The sequence below is a fragment of the Coregonus lavaretus genome (assembly GCF_964263955.1).
Source record: "Coregonus lavaretus genome assembly, chromosome: 11".
Classification (NCBI taxonomy): domain Eukaryota; kingdom Metazoa; phylum Chordata; class Actinopteri; order Salmoniformes; family Salmonidae; genus Coregonus; species Coregonus lavaretus.
In genome coordinates, this window is record NC_139998.1 from 47,286,693 (window position 1) to 47,309,765 (window position 23,073).

The window sequence follows — 23,073 nt, forward strand, 5'->3', positions numbered from 1 at the left end:
GTGACTACAAGAAACAATAGATCAGTATCTATTGTACTAGCTGGGTTTGATCACATAAACCATTAAATACATTTTCCTAAAAAACTATAGCAATCAGAAGTGGAATGGAGGTATAGAAAGGTATATTTGAAAAGGTGTATGTTTTTTTGCCATACGAGTCAAACACAAGTTTCTTTCCCTTAAGCTTTCCGACCTACTGCGGACCTGGCCCTGCCTGCTGTCATGTCCAGCCCACCTGTTGTAGTGTTAGTGGCTCTTGGCAAAGATTAATCTCAATTGCTAAATTGTCTTGTAAAACATAAAGGAAGCAGACTGGTGAGAGGGCGCTCCACCTCTACCCAGGTAATGATTGAAAAAGTAATGAACATTTAGAACACAGGCCACTATGACTCAAGCTCTTCACTGGACTGTAGCTAAGGCTGGGACATCCTCTTAGGTGAACTTCAACATGCTTCTGTAACAGTTCACAGGCAAGACTGATAATGATGATGCCTCAGTATTTGTAAACAGTGTTATTTTCTGTTCTTGCTTCCTTGTGAGACCAGTGATAGGTAAAGGGAATGGATACGTGTCCATAACACCACATATCAAGTAATGCCAGTGGTCATGAAGGGAAGGAGAAGCTTCTGTTGAAAGCACTGGGACACTGATTCTCACCAGGAAATGACCTTACTCATTCCCTCTGGTCAGGGTTCTCCAACTCCAGTCCTGGAGAGTTGCTGGGTGAGCAGGCTTTTGTTTCAGTCCAGCACTAACCCACCTGTTTCAAATAATCAACTAATCACGGTCTTCAGTTTGGACCACAGCTCATTTATTCAGGTGTGTTGATGCTGGGATGGAACAAAAGCCTGCACACCCAGCAGCTCTCCAGGAGTTACGGAGACTACAGGAGGTTAGCGTTGCTTCTCCTAATGAGGTTGTCTGAGGTGGGAGGAAGGACTCAGCGACCTTACCAGAATATTCTGTTTTCTCTTGCAACAAAACCACTCTAGGGGCTCTATTTAATCCGTATGCATTAGTCGAGACTGCATTCACGGTAAATGCTGCAGATGTCGGATCAATATGAAATTACCTTTACATTTCTAGCACGCTATCTGTAACGCTTCAGCGATTCAGATTGAATAGAGCCCCAAGTTATTTTGTTTCAGTACACATTGAAATAGTCTAAGTTCTTTATGGCCCGATTGTTTATTATAAGAGTGATCTGGGTCCTCTTGATTGACAGTTTGGCCTTGGAGAGGTAAAAAGGTTTCTCTCCTACCAGTTGTTGGTATAGCGGTCTGTCAGTCTCATGTACTTCTCCCTCTTCTGTGAGAGGGTGTGACTCCACTAGCTTACATGACATTGGCTGAACTTTGCCTATGCTGTAGGGTGCTCAAGAGACCGGGAGAGAGAGAGAGAGAAAGACATCAGACAGAGAAGACAAACTTTTGGTCTTGTTCGCTGTATACCGCTTAAGGTAGGATTCATTACTTAATTATGTACTGTACAGTTTTCAGGTCAAATTCAATGTATTTCAATAGCATTATTGCGACTTACATTATAGATGAAGGTTGTTAATTTGATCACCCTTTTGCATGAGAACTTGCCTTCAATGCAGGAAATGTAAAACTTGTAGTGTATTTGAGGTTTTAAAAGGCATCTGAAGTTTTCAGACTTGATTTTCCCTTATGAAAAATGTATCAACCAATACAAAAATAATTATTCAAATTTCCTGTTGTTGCAGGATTATTTTCCTGCTGTAGCAAACTGGCTCAAATTAAGATCCTATATTTGTATACTTCTATACACTTTTTTTGTGGTGGCACCTTGCATACACCTGTCTCTGTAGCGACACAACCTATACCCATGGGAGCACTCTAGCACATTGTTTCTTTACAAAATTCTATATTTTTTTGATTATTAGAGCTTTAATGAGAAGTTAGCATGGATGTCCTTCCAAGACATGTAAACTGGTTTGACATCTGTATGGTCAACAGACATAAGCTGCAGTAGCGGTGCGTGGGTAAAATCACTGGGGAAACCAAAACATATTACAACCTGTGTTGTGGTAATTGTGTTGTTTGCGCTATAACCTGTTAATTCATATGCCTTGTGACCGTGATAATAAGGGCTAAAGGCTGAGACAATAAGAAGACACAGTGGCAGAATAAATTCAACCACACCTTTGTTTTATCACAAAACCGGATAGCACCCTCTGTCCAGTGAAGTCCACAAAGCATATTGCATGTACAGTAACAGACAGTTACATGACCTACAACATGGTCAAGCAAGTTAATGTTTCCAACATTTTCGGACCACTAAACAACTATTGATTTAGAACCACAGAGTTACCGCATGTCCCAAAGAAAACAGGAGCTGCATCCATTATTCCAGCACCATTTCAACATGTCAACATCATCAAATCACCTCTGCTTAGTCAAATACAGTGACAACTAAAAGATACCAAAAATGATTTAGTCCAATCAACTTAAGCTAAATATGATGTGGCTGTCCATGGTTCTGATTTTAGCTAGCTGGCTAGCTAGCCACTGTAGGACAACATCACAACGAGATGCAACAATTCAAGTTTTTCTGTCAATGACGTATGCTCTCAATGGGATTTGATAGGAGTGACGCCAAATCCAAGCTGGCTTCCCTTGACACTTTTCTTTGGTGCGACAGGACCATTCACAGTTGAGCTCGCTCAGTTTAGCTCAACGCTGATTAGCTAATTTTTTATACTTTTTTTGTCAAGGGAGGCCAGATGCTTGCTGGCTTCCCTTGCCTTGAGTGCTACGGGAAGCAACAATGTCATACTTGTTTGGACCAGACAGCATCAGATAGATGGCCTACACGTAGAGAGACAGAGGGGCGCTGTTTCGCTCGCTCGGATGCTTTCGCCTGTGAGATACATTCAGCCTCTTGCGAATTGAAGGAAAATTATAAAACACAGAGAGACTAAATAAAAATATTGGTCCATTGTTTTGGGAAGCCTGACTTCCCTTGGCATCCATGAATACTTGGTAAGCTGTAGGGTAGGGTATGACAACATGTATTTGGGCATTTATTTTTGGACAGTCAAGAAGTACATGTATTAGACTTGAATACGTCTAAAGGTAATAACAGGGACAAATGTTATTGTATTATCTTGAGAGTCTATACATCTTGACTTTGGCCTTAGCTAATCCATGCTACAATAGGGTCATTTGTTGACTAATGTAAGTTTGTGCGCACACACACACACACAGCTACAGTGCCTTCAGAAAGTATTCATACGCCTTTACTTATTCCAAATGTTGTTGTGTTACAGCCTGAATTCAAAATGTATTCAATATATTTTCTCACCCACAATACACCATAATGACAAAGTGAAAACCTGTAAACAACTTATTGAAAATGAAATACAGAAATGTCTCATTTACATAAGTATTCACACCCCTGAGTCAATACATGTTAGAATCACCTTAGGCAGCAATTACAGCTGTGAGTCTTTCTGGGTAAGTCTCTACGAGCTTTGAACACCTGGATTGTACAATATTTGTCCATTATTCTATTAAAAATTATTCAAGCTCTATCAAATTGGTTGTTGCGAGACAACCATTTTCAAGTCTTGCCATAGATTTTCAAGCCGATTTAAGTAAAAACTGTAACTAGACCACTCAGGAACATCCAATGTCATCTTGGTAGCAACTGCAGTGTATATTTGGCCTTGTGTTTTAGGTTATTGTCCTGCTGAAAGGTGTTGGGTGGAAAGCAAACTGAACCAGGTTTTCCTCTAGGATTTTGCCTGTGCTTAGCTCCATTCTTTTTCTTTTTTTATCTTAAAAAACTCCCCAGTCCTTAATGATGAAAAGCATACCCATAACCAATGTTCCCTCTAAGCTGCACGCATGCGCAGGCACGCAGCTCCCCTCAGACTGCTGTGCAGAATAAATAATCAGCCAGCGCAGAGAAGCACGAGATTGAACTTTCTAGAGTTTTCCCCTTTAGTTAACACTATCAATGTTTCGCTCTACTGTGCTCGAATCAACGCAATATTAGCCAATGTAACATACCGAAACAAAATGAACTATGCAAGAGACTTAGTATGCAACGCTAACTGTGCAAGAGATTTTCTTGTAGGCAGAGTGCATTGGAGTAGAATTCTATTGCATTGACAGGCATGACTCAGGCCCATACTCTACACAGACCGTTGCGCCATAACCAATCAGAGCTGCAGTAGGCATATATGCAAATAGACATTGCCATATATGGATCTGTGCCATTCACTTTGAAATGGACTGTGTTTATAGCATGAGCGGTCACAAGTAGATGCACTTATTTTGGTATCAAAACGAGAGCTGCATGTAGCCACCTGTGCACATTTGATCATATTATTTGCTAGTTAGTGAGTTATTAGCCCAGTTCTAGATAATTTCTAGTCAACAATGGGGGTGGTTGCTTCCTACAAGAGCACAAAATGTGTGCATTTCTAGCCATCTTTGAAAAGCAAGTCAGGTAAAGACCTTTTTTATGTCTTAAAGGGGCAGTGTTGTATTTCGAGACGGTATTGAATAAGCTAAGTAGCCAATAGAAAGAGGGTAGCATAATTTGTCTGTTTCTCTCTAATAATGAATGGTATGGACATTTTTTAAGTGGTTTCTTGCATCAAACAACAACATTTTCAGTCACCTCCTTGTCTGAACGACAAGTGGATAAACAGGTTAATGTCAAGCCCTGCATGTTTTTTTCAAAAGTCTCATGGAATGTAGACCTACACTGAACACCACACATTTGCTGCTACTGACAGAACAGCTATGTCCATGTTAAAATATATGGGATGCATTTTTCTTCATTGTTTTTTATGGTAGGCCACTCTTGTAGGCCTACATTATGATCAAATAGCCACAGCAGCCTACTTGACCACTGTTAAAACTGTAACTTAAAGTTCACAGTAAACACGCGCCGGAAGTTGCACAGAATTTTCACAATGTTCAACTTTGCGCTTAGCAGACCAGAAATTTGCTCAGTGCCAAAAAGAAATTGAGGGAACATTGCCCATAACATGATGCAGACACCACTATGCTTGAAAATATGGAGAGTGGTACTCAGTAATGTGTTGTATTAGATTTGCCCCAAACATAACATTTTGTGTTCAGGACAAAAAGTGAATTGCTTTGCCAATTATTTTTGCAGTATTACTTTAGTGCCTTGTTGCAAACAGGATGCATGTTTTGGAATATTTTTATTTTGTAAAGGTTTCCTTCTTTTCACTCTGTCCTTTAGGTTAGTATTGTGGAGTAACTACAATGTTGTTGATACATCCTCAGTTTTCTCTTATCACAGCCATTCAACTATGTAACTGTTTTAAAGTGACCATTGGCCTCATGGTGAAATCCTTGAGAGGTTTCCTTCCTCTCCGGCAACTGAATTAGGAAGGACGCCTGTATGTTTGTAGTGACTTGGTGTATTTATACACCATCCAAAGTGTAATTAATAACTTCACCATGCTCAAAGGGATATTCAAAGTCTGTTTGTTTTTTTACCCATCTACCAATAGGTACCCTTCTTGGCGAGGCATTGGAAAACCTCCCTGCTATTTGTGGTTGAATCTGTGTTTGAAAATTCACTGCTCGACTGAGGGACCTTACAGATAATTGTATGTGTCGGGTACAGAGATGATGTAGTCATTCAACAACAGTCATTCATATTAAACACTATTATTGCATACAGAGTGAGTCCATGCAACTTATTATATGATCTGAACTTATTTAGGCTTGCCATAACATAGGGGTTCAATACTTATTGACTCAAGACATTTCAGCTTTTCATTTTTAATTAATTTATAAACATTTTGAAAAACATAACCCCACTTTGATATTATGTGGTATTGTGTGTAGGCCAGTGACAAAAAAATCTCAATTTTATCAATTTCATATTCAGGCTGTAACATGACAAAATGTGGAAAAAGTCCAGAGGTGTGAATACATTCTGAAGGCACTGTATGTCTTACTATACTTTTTGCGGACCAACAATTGATTCCCATTCAAAAACCTATTTTCCCTAACCCCTAACCCTAACTCCTAACCCTAAACCATAACCTTAACCCCTAACCCTCATTCTAACCCTAACCCCTAAACCTAATTCTAACTCTAAACCTAACCCCTAAGCCTAAAATATACTTTTTACAAATGATGACCGGCCAAATGTCCTCACTTCTCAGAATTTTTGTTGGTTTACTATTCTTGTGAGGACTTCTGGTACTCACAAGTATAGTAAAACATGTACACACACACACGCACCAGTGTGAGGTAATACATTAGTGGGGGGCGAGGAGATTTGTGTATCTCGTCCCCCACAGATCGCTCCTCTCCTCTCTCAGCCAATGAGCAAAGCCGATACCAGGAAGTATCGCTAAAAAGAGCTTATCAGGTGTACACAGTCCACCGTTACACACGTGGTCACACGTACGCACACACACACACACACACACACACACTTCAGGCTGCCTTAGAACTCTTGGGACAGTATGTAATGCACTGACGAGCAGTTACGTATCTAGGTTATCTTAGCATTACCATCTTTCACAAAACTTCTCTCTGTACTTTTCAGATGGTCCTCGCCCCCCATAAAGTTATTTTAAACTCAAAATGGCCGTATATTTGCTGAAGAGCATATTCTGGATTGAGCCAAAAGTCTTGGAATCTCAGTGAAGGTTTGGACTTGGTTTACTCCTGAAAGGCCAATTTGTCTAGTATTGTGCACCTGACATGATTAGTTACAGTAAATGCTGATGTGTGCATATCTGTGTCAGCAGGGTTACAATGATGAGAATCAGGGGCGGACTGGGACCAAAAATCGGCCCTGGGATTTCTAACGCATTTCTTCCTTGACTCCCCCTCACCGGCCCATTTTTTCCCTTGAGTCCCCAATTATTAGCCAGATAATTATCATTTTGCGGAAAAAACAACCAAGATAGACAGGCCCACTAGGCTAAAATTGGACCAGCCCATCAGGCATTTTCCCATAATGCCAGATGGCCAGTCTGCCCCTGATGAGAATGGTGAAATGAGGGATATTTCTGTCTATGTCTATTTAAATGACAGAATGTTGAACAGAGTGGAAGTTTCCAGGGGTTATAGATTTTACTCATTAGCCCACATGCTTGAATAGCAGTCCGCATGTTATGCTATGCCGTTGTGCCAAAAGTGTTATAGAGATTCTTAGGAATTACAGCTAGTTGCCTTGTGTGACAGAGTAGTTTGTCTTTTTATACAGCTGTTAAATGAAGAAGGTATCTGTTTTCATTCTCCGAGAGTATCTAATATCCTGCTCTAGTGCCAGTACTCCCACCTCCAGATGAGTTGTGTGAGAAAGGAGTGAACACATTCCTCTCTCATTCCCTCATCATGCTTCTTCTGATATCCTCTGACTAAGTAGGCCCTTTGAAAAGGAATTGGAGCCTAACACTCTAGTTACACCATATAGATGGTTAAGATTAAACCACTGCTTGAAGAAATTAAAAACTGTTGATAGTCAATAACTATAATCATAATTTGCATTTGTGTTGCACCCGCCATTGAGTGCAAATATGACTTGACTGTGGTTTCCTGAAACTCTCCATAAGTAAAAGGTAATATAAAATCTTGACTAACATAAAAAGTATGCCAATATATATCTGTCCATGTATTATGAATCAGAACGTTTAGGCAAAGACAGGAGCAGAATGGTTTTATAGATCTTCACATCACAGCAATATATCTGGTAATCTTCCATACAGAAACTCCAAAGTTCGCAAAAATAGATAAGATGTTTGACTGAGACGATTGAACCTCATATGAAATTCCCATGCATTTGAGGGTTGACATGCTGCGAAAAAAAATTGAGGTATTGGATGATGTTACATGTTTATTTTAGCAGACGCTTTTAACCCTAATTGCTCATGTAAGTCGCTCCGGATAAGTGCCTTGCTCAAGGGCACAGACATATTTTTCACCTAGTCGGCTCGGGGATTAGAACCAGCGACCTTTCGGTTACTGGCACTACGCTCTTAACGACTAAGCTACCTGCCTTCCCATTTTGCAGGTACAGTGAGGGAAAAAAGTATTTGATCCCCTGCTGATTTTGTACTTTTGCCCACTGACAAAGACATGATCAGTCTATAATTTTAATGGTAGGTTTATTTGAACAGTGAGAGACAGAATAACAACAACAAAATGCAGAGAAACGCATGTCAAAAATGTTATAAATTGATTTGCATTTTAATGAGGGAAATAAGTATTTGACCCCTCTGCAAAACATCACTTAGTACTTGGTGGAAAAACCCTTGTTGGCAATCACAGAGGTCAGACTGTCACGAACGTCTTCAAAAGGAGCAGACCAATACGCAGCGCGTTGAGCGAACATGACTTTATTAAATTAAAGTACTCACTACAAACAAACAACGACGAAACGTGAAGTCCTCCGTTACAATGACTGACAAGGAACAAAAACCCACAACACTAAGGTGAACACTGACAGTTTAAATATGGCTCCCAATCAGAGATAACGAGCCGACAGCTGACACTCGTTACCACTGATTGGGAGTCACACGACCAAACAATGAAACACAACCAAATACAACACAACCAAATGAACACACCCTGGCTCAAAATACACAGTCCCGGAGCCAGAGCGTGACAGTACCCCCCCCTAAAGGCACGGACTCCGACCGCGCCTACACCCCAAATAGGGAAGGGCTGGGTGGGTATTGCTCCTCGGAGGCGGCTCCGGCTCCGGGCTTGACCACCACCCTACTACAATCCCCCCGTAGTGCCCCCAGTCCGATCTGACCCAGCTAGCTGGATCAGGACTGCCGACGCGCACCCCTGGCTTGGCGCGTGAGGCAGGAATGGACCGGACCTGGCAGACGATACGCACCCTTTGCATGGTGCGTGGAGCCGGAACAGGCCTCACCAGGCTGAAGACTCGCATCCCTGGCTTGGTGCGAGTAGCAGGAATGGGCTGAATCCGGCTGACGACTCGCACCCTTGGCTTGGTGCGAGTAGCAGGAATGGGCTGAATCCGGCTGATGACTCGCACCCTTGGCTTGGTGCGAGTAGCAGGAATGGGCTGAATCCGGCTGACGACTCGCACCCTTGGCTTGGTGCGAGTAGCAGGAATGGGCTGAATCCGGCTGACGACTCGCACCCTTGACTTGGTACGAGTGGCAGGAATGGGCCGGACTGGGCTGGCGACGTGCACCACAGACCTGGTGCGGAGAGCAGGAACGGGCAGAGCCGGGCTGACGAGACGCACCACAGGCTTGATGCGGAGAGCAGGCACGGGCCGTGCCGGACTGACGACGCACACCACTGGCTTGGTGCGGGAAGCTTGGATGGGCCGGACTGTACTGGGGACACACACCACTGGTCCTACACCGGGATCTGGAACGGGCCGGACCGGACTGGCAACACACGCCAGTACCTCTCGCCGTGCCTCTACTTCCTCCATCCCCTCTTCGACCAGTGGCCCCCGTAACCCGGCGGCCTTCTCCGGCAACCCACTGGGCCGCTCTATCGCGGCCTCCCGCTGGTCCGACGTCGTGAGCCCCCCCCTAAAAATTTTCGGGGCGTCTCTCCTACCCGTGGACCAGGCCTCCATGTCCCTCGCCAGCCTCTCGCCCTTCTGCCATAATGTCAAGCCCTTCTCTTCCTCACTCGGCTTGACCCAGTCCAGGAGGCGAAGGAGATCTGTGAGGGATCTCCCTGGCGATGGCTCCTGGACACGCTGCTTGGTCCCATCTTGGTGGGTTTTTCTGTCACGAACGTCTTGAAAAGGAGCAGACCAATACGCAGCGCGTTGAGCGAACATGACTTTATTAAATTAAAGTACTCACTACAAACAAACAACGACGAAACGTGAAGTCCTCCGTTACAATGACTGACAAGGAACAAAAACCCACAACACTAAGGTGAACACTGACAGTTTAAATATGGCTCCCAATCAGAGATAACGAGCCGACAGCTGACACTCGTTACCACTGATTGGGAGTCACACGACCAAACAATGAAACACAACCAAATACAACACAACCAAATGAACACACCCTGGCTCAAAATACACAGTCCCGGAGCCAGAGCGTGACACAGACGTTTCTTGTAGTTGGCCACCAGGTTTGCACACATCTCAGGAGGGATTTTGTCCCACTCTGCTTTGCAGAGTTTCGAGGCTGACATTTGGCAACTCGAACCTTCAGCTCCCTCCACAGATTTTCTATGGGATTAAGGTCTGGATTCTGGCTAGGCCACTCCAGGACCTTAATGTGCTTCTTCTTGAGCCACTCCTTTGTTGCCTTGGCCGTGTGTTTTGGGTCATTGTCATGCTGGAATACCCATTCATGACCCATTTTCAATGCCCTGGCTGAGGGAAGGAGGTTCTCACCCAAGATTTGATGGTACATGGCCCCGTCCATTGTCCCTTTGATGCAATGAAGTTGTCCTGTCCCCTTAGCAGAAAAACACCCCCAAAGCATAATGTTTCCACTTCCATGTTTGACAGTGGGGATGGTGTTCTTGGGGTCATAGGCAGCATTCCTCCTCCTCCAAACATGGCGAGTTGAGTTGATGCCAAAGAGCTCGATTTTGGTCTCATCTGACTACAACACTTTCACCCAGTTCTCCTCTGAATCATTCAGATGTTCATTGGCAAACTTCAGACAGCCCTGTATATGTGCTTTCTTGAGCAGGGGGACCTTGCGGGCGCTGCAGGATTTCGGTCCTTCACGGCGTAGTGTGTTACCAATTGTTTTCTTGGTGACTATGGTCCCAGCTGCCTTGAGATCATTGACAAGATCCTCCCGTGTAGTTCTGGGCTGATTCCGCACCGTTCTCATAATCATTGCAACTCCACGAGGTGAGATCTTGCATGGAGCCCCAGGCCGAGGAAGATTAACAGGTCTTTTGTGTTTCTTCCATTTGCGAATAATCGCACCAACTGTTGTCACCTTCTCACCAAGCTGCTTGGCGATGGTCTTGTAGCCCATTCCAGCCTTGTGTAGGTCTACAATATTGTCCCTGACACCATTGGTCTTGGCCATGGTGGAGAGTTTGGAATCTGATTGATTGATTGCTTCTGTGGACAGGTGTCTTTTATACAGATAACAAACTGAGATTAGGAGCACTCCCTTTAAGAGTGTGCTCCTAATCTCAGCTCATTACCTGTATAAAAGACACCTGGGAGCCAGAAATCTTTCTGATTAAGAGGGGGTCAAATACTTATTTCCCTCATTAAAATGCAAATCAATTTATAACATTTTTTTACATGCATTTTTCTGGATGTTTTTGTTGTTATTCTGTCTCTCACTGTTCAAATAAACCTACCATTAAAATTATAGACTAATCATTTCTTTGTCAGTGGGCAAATGTACAAAATCAGCAGGGGATCAAATACTTTTTTCCCCTCACTGTATGCTGTAAAATGCATGGGACATTTCGACATTGACTTCCTGGTTCACGCTGAAAACACCTGAGGTTAATACAAGATTCCTTACCTGACTCTAGTTTCATTGATCAATTTAAATCAACTTAAATCTGACCTGATTGCAGTCTTGTTACCAACTTAATATTTCTTACCTTCTTGACAAACACAAAAATCTGTATCTTTGAGACCATCTCACACATTGGATTGTTCTAAATTTTACCAGTTTGAATATAAGGAGTTTCATGACCTCTCTCCTTATCAGCTAGGTTTACTGTAAAGGTGGTGTCTCACTATCTTGAGGTAGTAGGCATTGCATTGAAGCCATAAATGTTATTGACAATGATAGTGGCATTCCACAGCAAATCTCACGCCATCCTCTCTTGCACAAGTTTTTATTTCCCCTTTAAAACAGATTCCTGTAAACCATAAAACCCTGAAAAGTGTTATGCAAGTAATTTCATTTTGGTGGCGCAATCCATATTCTGTAGATATCTGGGAAGTGGGAATGACAGCCATTGTCGCTGTATGCAAAGATGTAGCTATTCCAAAAGTGTCTTTAAGATGTCGTTATGTTTAATTGTTAGAACTATCAGGACAGGGGTAGCCTTGTTTAATTGGTTGTGTCACAGGCCGGCTCATAGGGACATGAACAGGTATAGGCCAATCAAAAGGTTCTTTATTGTAAACCAAAAACTAACTTTAAAACAAAGAAAAAGGAATGAGGTGTGGAAATGTCATAATGTAGGGTGTAGGTAAGGTGCATGGATGCATGAATCTGTGTGTGTGTGTGTGAACATGACTGAGTGGAAACTAAGTAAACCTACAAAGGAACAAACAAAACAGGATCATACCTGGAGGAGCAGGGAGAGAGAGAGAGAGTGGTTAGTGAAGCAGTTTTAAATACCCGGAGCCCAGGTGGCTCCAATCACACCAACTCCAATCACTAACGACCCTCCTCTGCCTGCAGGAGGAACCGCCCCTGCACTGCAGAGGAGGGGCCGTGACAGTTGATACTGACAGGATACATTTGCCCGTTGACTATTCATCTGTCTTTATTCTTATGTTGCTTAAGTTTTGATCCATTTCCCTCTTTGTTTCTATCGGTTGTAGAGACTCTCAGTTGCTGCATCTGATGATTACCAGGATGTGTTGACCCAGGAGGAGGGAGACCTGATAGTGTGCCACTCTCACCAGCTTACTGCCTCAGAAATCTCACTGTCTACACAGGAAGACGCCACAACCCAAGGAACCATGGACAGCACACCCAGAAAGTGGCTGCTGCAGCCCATGTCACCCAAACTGGAGCAGGTAACAGATCTTCACACTATGCTCAGCCCCACCACCGACGAGCCCTTCAGCCTGGACCGGAGCTGGACCTACAACAGGAATGGCAACTCTTCTGCTTTCAGTTTCGACAGCATCTCCGTAAACCACACCCGGTCCACGGTTGTCGTATCTTCCCAGCAGGAGGAGGTGTCATCCCGGGACGTGGTGGTGCAGGCCAGGCAGGTGGCGGTGTCGGAGGAAAACGGTGGCATCACTAGCGAAGACTGGCAAGCCAGCAGCCCTAGCAGTCCCAGCAGCACGGGCTCCCATTGCGGCTTCTACTCGTTCGTGGACAATCCTGCAAGCCCCGAGGCGGAGCTGAATGAAGCCTGGATGGTGTCCCCGGAAAGACAAGCCACCCTGAAAGAGGAGAGCAGCTTCAAACTGCAGACGTACACCGGTGGGAAGAAGCCAGGGAGTCTTTTCGAGGAGGACGAGGAATCCCGCTACCAGGTGAACACAGACAATGGTGCCCAATTGAAGGCAGAGGAGGAGGAGAAGCAGCTTAGGCAGGAGATCATCCATGGTCATGCCCCCAACAAGACTGCCACCTACAGGGAGCAGTGGAGTGCGCTGGTAACCCAGGATCTCAGCAAGTCACCCAACAAGCTGCTGGAAGGGTTCAGCTTGAGCTACGGTCCAACCAGTAGAAAATCTGAGCCCACACCAGCAGCCGAGGCTGGCACCATTGACAATGAGCAGATCAACTTCAGCGCAGCACGGGAGCAGTTCCTAAAGATGGAACAGTCAAGGCTCAACCCCTTTCTGCAGAGTCCCAGCTCTCCAAAACCACAAGGACGACCGTGGCAGTCAGAAGACAGCTTGCTATCACCAAGGAGTGCGAAAAAAGAAGACCACTCTACGGTATGGTTGAACCAAAGTCCAACCCCAGTGAAACAGCAGGATGAAGGGGAAGTCATCACTGGCAGAAAGGTGACAGTATACCGCACAGAGGAGAACGTAACCAAGAGGCAGAGTAGCCTGCTTTACGACATTGACTCTGGACTGGAGGATCTATCAGGGGACCCCAGTGTTGGCTACACAAGTGATGGAAGCACATCCAACGACAACTCTCAACCAGAAAGCAAGGCCACCCAACCGGCAAGTGGTTACAGAGAGACGCCCATTGAGAGGGAGATTCGTATCGCTCAGGAGAGAGAGGAGAGCCTTCGGAAATTGCGGGGCATCAAGCACACCGATGTCCAGGAGATGGTGGAGATCAAGACCAAGTCTCTGCTCTCCCAGCCTGCACCACCACTGACACCTGTCAAGGCCAAAGAGAAGAATCGGGTGAGCTTCTTCATCCAGCGCGAGATCGAGAAGGACAGCCAGAGGGAAGAGGACCTGCTGCACCAGGGGAGGGTCCCAGGTCTGTACGACCGGGGAACTCCCCAGGAACTGGAGGATAGGAAGAAGATCTTTGAGCTGCCGGACCAATCTGGAGCAGAGGAGAAGAGGAAAAGGGCTTGGTCTTCGCCCGGGGTCATTGTGAGGAGTAGCAGCTCAAATATGGAAGGCATCCCTTCCCCATATTTCCCTCACCGGCACTCAGAAGAGACGGAGTTGTACATCAGCTGCATGAACTCCACTCCAAGCGTCAATACCACCAGCAAAGGCTGGGGTTCAGAGTCCCAAGACCTCACCAGAGTACTGCCAAGTAGCCTCCCAGAGGAGAGTGGGACATTTAAAGGCCATGAGACCACAAAGGCGGCAAGCTCTAAAGTCACAGTATTGGTGAAGACGACCAGTACCAGCGAAGTAGTAAATGACCCGTTGTGGTTTGTGGGAAGAAAGGAGCCAGTTCCAACCAAAGGCTCCTCGGCTAAAGAAGCCTCCTTTTTGTCCTCTCCCTCCTCCCCTACACCCACCGCTTCTGCAGTTCAGGGGTCTGAGCCGAGTGATAAGCTTATTCGAACCTGGAAGGCGCACCTGAATTCTGGTGGCCTGCGACCTCGAAGAACAAACGCTCCAGATATTATCCAGAAGGAGATTGAGCAGGATCTAAAACGGGAGCAGGAGCTCCGGGAACTCAGGGAATCCTGTGGCCTGTCTGCCTCTATGGAAGGAAACCTGGACTGTGTAGGACGAGACGCTAAAGACACATATCAATCGCAAAGCCCGCAAAGGGTCATCGTGGAACAGGAACAGGAAGACTCTGTCTTCTATGAGAGCCCTTCACGTCTTGTAGAGCAGACAAGCTTGGCCAGACGGCCCTACTCCTTTATCACTCCAGTATCAATGATAGGTAGGATGGTACATTAATCCATACACAAATCTATACAGTTACATAACGTTACAAAACAATGTAACACAGGAATAATTAATGATGGCAATATCTTATACATGTTTTTGGCTTGATTTAAGTAAATCTCTACATGCATCAACTGTCAAATGTCCTCACATTTCTAGCTTTAAGTGGATGTAGCATTACAGTCTTGTTTACTGATGGCTTTCTTAGACTGGTGGAAATTACAAGCTTAATTAGAACTTGAACTTTGGTCATATATGGGCAGAGGAACCAAAGCTGTGTTACCAGCCATGATTAATCATTAACACGGAGCAAAACAGATCGCTGTGAGGTTGTTGTATAATTACTCCAGTTAGGTTTTTGCTGCTTTTCCTTAGAGTTGATGCACTGACATTTAGTGATTAAGATCACATTATGGCAAGATAATCTAAAATGTCTAGCCTACCAGTGTCCATTTTCATAGGGAGTCAGAAGTGTGTACAATGCTAAGAATACAATTATCATTATGTAGTTTCATGTTGCATTCAATTTACACTTCAAATGTACTCTATCATTAATAACACAATTACAAGCATGTATGTGTTAACTCATTATCCCCTCCCCCCTCCAGATAAAACAGACAGCGCAGATCCCTTTTCCCCTTCCATTCGTCCCACTGCCCGACTTCCCTCCTTTTCCATAGTGACCGCCCAGCCATGGGGCTCTCCACGGCCCACCTCCCCCGTGGTTAGCAGGGCTACCCCTATGTTGCCTGCCAGCCCATGGGCAGAGATAGGTGGCTCCCCTGGGACACCCACGCAAAAGGGCCTGACCGAGACACTGCTAGAGGATTTTGAGGAGAGGAGAGTCAAACTGAAGCTGGAAGAGAACGCTGTAAGTGAGAAAAGACTGTAGTTGGACACAGATGGTGTTGTTGATGTCTACAGACACATTGAAAATTCATTATAGACACACATAAGACAAAAACATTTAGGCACACAGTTTGGAAAGAAATACAGCAATGCAATACGCCTACAAAAAAAAAGAGTACCGATAGTGATGGAGAAACCAAGTACATCTTGTGAGATTTCTCAACTCATAGGTTTTGTATACTACAATAATTGCTAGTTGCCCATTTGGAAAATTTATTTTGTGTTTCCTGCAGTATGCAGGAATTCAGCGCATTGATGATGTGAACAGTGAGGTAAGTGGTTGCTCCTCTCTCTGTTGATGTGCGTTGAATCATTGGTCATTTGTCTCAGAGAAGGACCTTGAGCACACGTCCAATATAACATTGCTGCTATTTCTTCCATTGTAGGTCTTGGAGGCCACCCGCATCACCAGGCACAAAAACAAGCGGGCACTGCGGTGGGAGGCTGGCGACTACACCAAGGAGGACGGCCAATGAGTCCACCAGCCCTCTCCCCTGGAGGGCATGGTGAGAGAGGGTAGAAAGGAAGCGAGATTAACAACACACAGGCATTTTAGGGAAGTTGTTGTCCCATCTCAGCACATATGAATATACTCTCTGACTACACACTACCAAACTGGCTGGACATATTGATTGGTCCACTTTGTGATAAACTCCCCGTTCATCCACATCAGCCACCTGAACATCGCCCCCGACTAGAGTAAGTGACCTTCCACGATTTATAAAAGAAAAAAGACAAGTGAACTGAAAAAAATATTTAATAAAGACAGGACAGGTTTTAGCTGCGGCATAGTTTTTTTTCCAAATGCCATCGGAGATGGATTGTAAACGGAAGGGAATTTAAAAGGAGTTCTGTGCCTGCTTAGAATGCATTGCCTTGTTTTGGGATGAAACGGCTATGGTCAGGTTGCAGGTCCGAATCATTAGCGTATGAGTTATTTTTAAGTCTGGCAGTCACTGGCTGCTAGGTAACTTTGATTAGGCCTATCTGCCTTCAAATGACTGCATAGAAAATAAAGGAGGGAGCTTTTTTTGTCATGTCAGTTGTGCTTTGCAAAGCAAAAACAAGCAAGAAACCATCATCAGATATCCATGATGTATTTAGTACGGAGCACTTGCAGTACTGTCTTCAAGAAATGTTGACTTTAGCCTGATAATTAATATAATAATATAAAAATAAAGAGCTACAGCAGATAGCAGTATGTTTGTGTTCTTAATTTGACCTGAATGTGCTTTGACAGCAGAAATGAGTGTAAGACTTCTTACCTAAACCGGTCAGGTCCTTATTGCCTTTCTTAAAGCTCGACTCAATCCGTATCGCAAAAGATCTGCAGTATAGCGCGATTGAAATTTGAAAGGCAATGTTAACGCAGTTGACTGCATTCACAGAAAATGCTGCATATGTCGGCTCAATCGGAAATGACTGTACCTTTAAATTTTCATCGAGCCATCTTCCGTGATACGGATTGAATCGAGCCCTTATTAATGTGCTATTATGAATGAACAGTTAGAAAGATTCCTTGCTTGCCAGTCGGCTACTGTAAGTTCAGTGACAAACAAGTTCGATCACACTCTAAACCTGACCGTTTGTAACATGACAAGATATGCTTTTTATAGAGACTATGGTAAGAGATACTGCTGAAAATAGCCCAGATAATGTAGATCTCATAAGAGATTCAACTCTGCTACATTTGGTGGCAGTGGTGGCCTCCACTACTTATACAAGCGTTGATGTCAAATCGCATTGTAGATGAAGTTGATCAAATTATAGGGAATCTCAAACTATCAAATGGAGTAAAACGTCGGCATCTGCTGGGCAGACAATTGAACTGCTTGTACGGGATTTGAGAGTGCAGCTGTAATGTTGAAACCCCATTTACACCACCCTGCATTAACATGATCGTCCAATTGTAAGTATACAACTCGTCTGAAAAAAAGTAGAGATGTTGAGTTGTACTTCATGGGTTTGAAGGACAATGATGTATCCCGATTTCACCCGCAATCATGCATCAGTGTGTCTCTATCTTAAAACTGTTGTAGTATAGGGAACTGCTAGGCCCCACACAAACCACAATGGATGAAAAGATCCAAACCCTCTCCCCTTGAGACCTTCCCCTCCAATTTGTTTTGAGAAAGAGGACAGAGGACACAAGGAATTGAGGAACGAATGGGCGCGTTCAACATTGCAGCCGACTTTTTAAGCGAGTCGAGACTGATGGTTCTACAAATCACCTTGCATCATAAATAACTACTCAACATATTTATTTTTGACCCATCAGTCATAATTTACCCATGATACATCACGGTTTTGATGCTCTCGAACACGGCCAATAATTGACTTTTCCTCATTCCCGGCTGGGATTCAATCCGACCGTGTATGGTCGATCGACAATGCAGCTTTTAAATAATAATAATAATATGCCATTTAGCAGACGCTTTTATTCAAAGTGACTTACAGTCATGTGTGCATAATTTATTATATATTTCTTTTTTGTGTATGGGGTCCCGGGGATCGAACCCACTACCTTGGCGTTACAAGCGCCGTGCTCTACCAGCTGAGCTACAGAGGACCACAAAGGTAAATGCCGACATATGCAGCTTTGACCGTGAATATTATCTCCATGAACGCAGGAACATTGCCTTTAAAAAGCTGCAATGCCTATAACCCACGATCGGATAGAGTCCCGACCTCAAACTTTTTCTGAGGGCAACCCCGCCTCCAGGGCACTTGCAGAACGAATGTTATTGGTTGGATGAAAGCTCATTGTGCAGAGCTAAGAGTGACAGGTCAGTATGTGGAGTTTACAGGTGAGAGTCAAATATAGAAAAGGCTCTCAGGGAGGGAGGTTGGAGGGCACAAGGTCGCCAGTTTGAATACCAGTGCGGCTTTTTTCCCCCAACCTTATCCAACATGCTTAACTAATCACATTTCTAATCTACTGACATTCTGAATGACTGAACAGCTTTATATATGTGAAAAGAAAGAGTGGCGCCCATCCCCATACTGGCGCAGTGGACTAGGCACTGGGAAAGGGACCAGAAGGTCACAGGTCCTAATCTTGCCTCGCTTTCATAGTTGAAATAAAATTAAAGTGTTCTTTACTCAGTTGAAAGCAGTGGCGGGTCAGTGCCGTTTAAGATGATGATTTATATTTTTTTATGAGCATGGTCTTATTTCTATGACAGCATTTTGGATGACTGTCATTCATATTCCATTCACCCAGTACAATGTAACAGCGATAGCTTTAGGCTACTGCATGATACTCTGATTGTCCCTGTACCAATCATGAGGTTGCTACAACCTAGCCTATGAATGAAAGTTTACAACGTAGGTGCACACAGGTCGAGAGAAAAATTTGAGGTGACAGATTGACACATGGACAGACAGTGACACATTCAATACCACCTTGCACACTATTGCCTGCTTCTAGCTGATATAGGGTGTAATCATTAGTCCAACAGCTGCAAAGTAGAGTTTCTATTGGAGAAATTCAGGTATGTTTATTCCAATTTTGTTCTGTTTAAGACAATGTTTTTCAACAGAATCAGCGGAATGAATACACCCCTGATCACGCATAAACACAGTTAACTTTCATAGCAGCCACGTTGTATTGCTTCTCGCATCTATGTGCTCTCCTCCTCTCACCTTGCCCCTTCGCTTGTGGACTTCAATGCACAACACATCAGCTGTTTGTGACCAGGCAAAAAAACTTTTCCAAGCCAAACCATATCATAACCGCTACACAGAGCCTACATCGTTGTCACCATATTAGCTAAAGTAACATCATAGTCAACATAGCTAATATAACTAACGCGTTAGTAAACCCGCTACAATCATGCAGTAACGTTAGCGTACAGCAGTTTAGCACTTACACTGGCAGGCCCTGGTGGCAATAACTTAGTAAATCCAAAAGCTTACATTGACTTGGAAGAGTTCCAGTGTTGTGTTAGATAGTCATAGCCAGCTAGCCAACATAGCATCCCTCTGTTTGAGCAGGGTGTTTGAGTAGCATTTGTTGGCTAAGTAAGTTAAACTGAAAGTGAAATCTCTCTCTCTCTCTTGCTCCCCCTTCATTTTGGAAGAAATTAATTTGTTCAAAACCGTTCCAACTATTGTTTTCCTCTCTCTTTGAATTAACTACTCGCCACATTGTATCAACTGCAGCGCTAGCTAGCTGTAGCTTATGCTTTCAGTACTAGATTCATTCTCGGATACTTGGTGGACAACATTTCATTTCATGCTGTAAGAGCTCTGATATGTTGGAAGACGTGCTCTGGAAGTTGTCATAATTACTGTGTAAGTCTATGGAAGGGGGTTAGAACCATGAGCCTCCTAGCTTTTGTATTGAAGTCAATGTACCCAGAGGAAGACAGAAGCTAGCTGTCCTCCGGCTACACCCTACAGAGTGCTGTTGAGGCTACTGTAGACCTTCATTGCAAAATAGTGTCTTAATTATTTGGTGACGTGATTATATTTAGTATAGTTTTCTCTAAAAAATGTTAACTTTTTTAATGTTTTACAATTTTTATGAAATTCACTGAGGATGGTCCTCCCCTTCCTCCTCTGAGGAGCATCCACTGGTTGAAAGTCAGGGAAATAACACCAATTACAAAGCACACCTATTTATAAAAGGGGTATATTTATTGAAAAAGAGAAAAACGAAAATTAGTGTTTCAATACTGAATTATCTATCCACTGTCATTATCCAACTAACCACCCCACTCACATGACACTGCGGAAACCAGCAGAGGCAGTCTATGGACATCTATAGCATTTACTGGGTGAAGTCCAGAAACTTGCAAGTGATGTGTGAACCACCAACAGGGTATGGACATAGACAAACATACATTTTTAAGTGCATGGGAAAAGAGGTGTCTATAACGACGAAAAATATAGCACAATAAAACTGAAATATAATGGCTTTAAAGAAATTATGTACCATCTCCCAAAATGTCCTGTTCGATTTGGCTGCCAAAGAGCAATAGAGCATATTAACCTCAAATGGGTTTATTTATTTGGGGGCGTGATTTACAGATAGGTACACTCGTTATGTCCTGCACAGTGCTACGGTCACTTGTATTATGACTGAAGTGTTATTGTGACTGAAGGAGTTCTTCAGATGTACACAAGAGGTATCTTCATTTGAATACTTTTATTATAATGGGGCAGAGATGGAAACACAGTGGCACAGAAATACGGGGCCAATCTTTAGAACTATTCCAATGAGCCAAATATACCACTGAACACGGCTTTCAAAATACACACAGACATAGAGATAGATAGAGGACTCATTTTTGTATCTGTGCCACTATAGTCTTTGACAGCATGGGCAGCGCCATTGAGGCCATCTCCATTTTGAAGTAGGCAATTTTCTTCTTCACAATTGTCTGATCCATCCTGGTGAACCTGGTGGACATGACTCCAACGGGGTCACCAGGAGGGATCAGCCAAAAACGTTGGAAATCCCATCCAGTTGATTACAATGGTGGAAGCCCTCAATAGCCTTTGCCCATGCGATCCTTTTGGCCACAAGATCTATAATTCTCTATGGATACAGCTTTAAGAACAGCTAGCCAAGACATGTTATGGACAGCAGAGGGCGTAAGAGCCGCAACAATATCCAAACCAATGCATTCGGAGTCCAAAATCGGCGACAAATGGCACACACGTTAAATGGACATATCTTTACATGGACATGATGGATTGATTTTACTTTAGTCAAAGTTGAGGTAACTATGAGCTATAATTCATAACTCCACTAGTGTGAAATATCTATCCAAATAAGTGACCAATGAAATGCAAACCATTATCAATAATTTTGGCTCAGTCTTATTATGGCTAGTACCAAAACACATGCTGTTCTTTCAGAAGGACAATGTGAGCTCGGTTCTGCTTGCTCTGTCCTGCCATTGGCTTATGATATCATGTGAGCAGCCGGATGCTAACCAAATGATTGTAAGTGATAAAGTAGCCACACCACATTACTGATTATATATATATATATATTTTTTAATACAGATAACTCAATAATTTAGGAAAAACTAATAAATAGAATTCTTAATGAATAGATAAGGAAGAAAATACAAAATGATATTACATTTTTCCATATGAAATAATTGGAATTCTATGATCTGGCTAAATGTGGCTGGCTGCACACACCCTTTTCAGATTATGATGTCTTCAAATGTACAGTGTGCTCTGGATGAGCCATGGCATTTGTTTGCTTTAATACCAGACGTGATTTACATTAAATTGAAATTTGATTTTAACTTACAAACTAACAAAAGACGATGTGAGATCTGCATGCTTGTATAACTCTGCATGCCAAAAAAAACTATCACTTCAACTGTAGTAAAAAAAAAAAAAAAGTTAATTTCTCTAAGAATAAGAGTTATTTAACTCAAGTAAAAATAAAGGTTAAAATACTTTCATAGTCCTTCTCCTTGAATAAAATGAAAATATCCTTTGCAATAAAGAGCATTATAACACAGTGAGTGCTTAGACAACAAGCTGCATGTTGTGGGCATGGTAGCAGAAGCAGTGCTGGCATGCATTTGGACCCAATCTGTTTTGATATAGGCTAAAAGCGTCCACATTCACAGATAAAGCTATCTAATGTACATTCTACTGCTATTAACCGGATACACAAACGATTGCTGATATAACTGATTTTCCTTTCCTGTTAAACATCTTTTGTTTTAGCATTTACTTAAGTTCACTTCGGCACGATAATAACCACTCGGAGATAAATGTAATGTATTGCAAAGTATTTCTCATGACTTCCCTATTTGCATATCTAAGTATCCCTCTTCAGTGAAGCTCACCCTCTATGGCACATGTGACATACAGTGGTCCCATTGATATGGTATATTTACAATTAGAAGAAAATCTGGTCTTGGAGAGGGACTCACATAGGGGTTTGGATACAGTTGATATCCTGGGCACTAATGCAAAATATTATTGAATACAAACAAGATCGAGAGTTAGGGTCTTCTTGACCTGACTTGACTTTTGTCATAATCAGAAATGCTAGACCTGCCGGCGGTAGACATAGTGCTTCACTATTTTTTTTTCTATTACTGTAGGGTTAACACTTAATTCAGTGTCCTCTTTAATGAAATAACTATTAAGTAGTAAAACTGTAATTCAATCATGTGAGTTGGTACA

The 23,073-nt window shown here is 43.2% G+C and overlaps 1 protein-coding gene across 1 annotated transcript; it reads left to right on the plus strand.

The window, feature by feature from the left end:
• Positions 1-1,389: 1,389 nt before the first annotated feature.
• LOC311136800 (uncharacterized protein) lies at positions 1,390-16,972 on the plus strand. The gene is made up of 5 exons (XM_084171080.1): positions 1,390-1,459; positions 12,532-14,992; positions 15,606-15,868; positions 16,140-16,178; positions 16,293-16,972. Exons 2-5 carry the CDS (start codon positions 12,673-12,675, stop codon positions 16,380-16,382), a joined length of 2,712 nt encoding a protein of 903 aa, XP_084027206.1. The 5' UTR covers positions 1,390-1,459; positions 12,532-12,672; the 3' UTR covers positions 16,383-16,972.
• Positions 16,973-23,073: the final 6,101 nt, after the last annotated feature.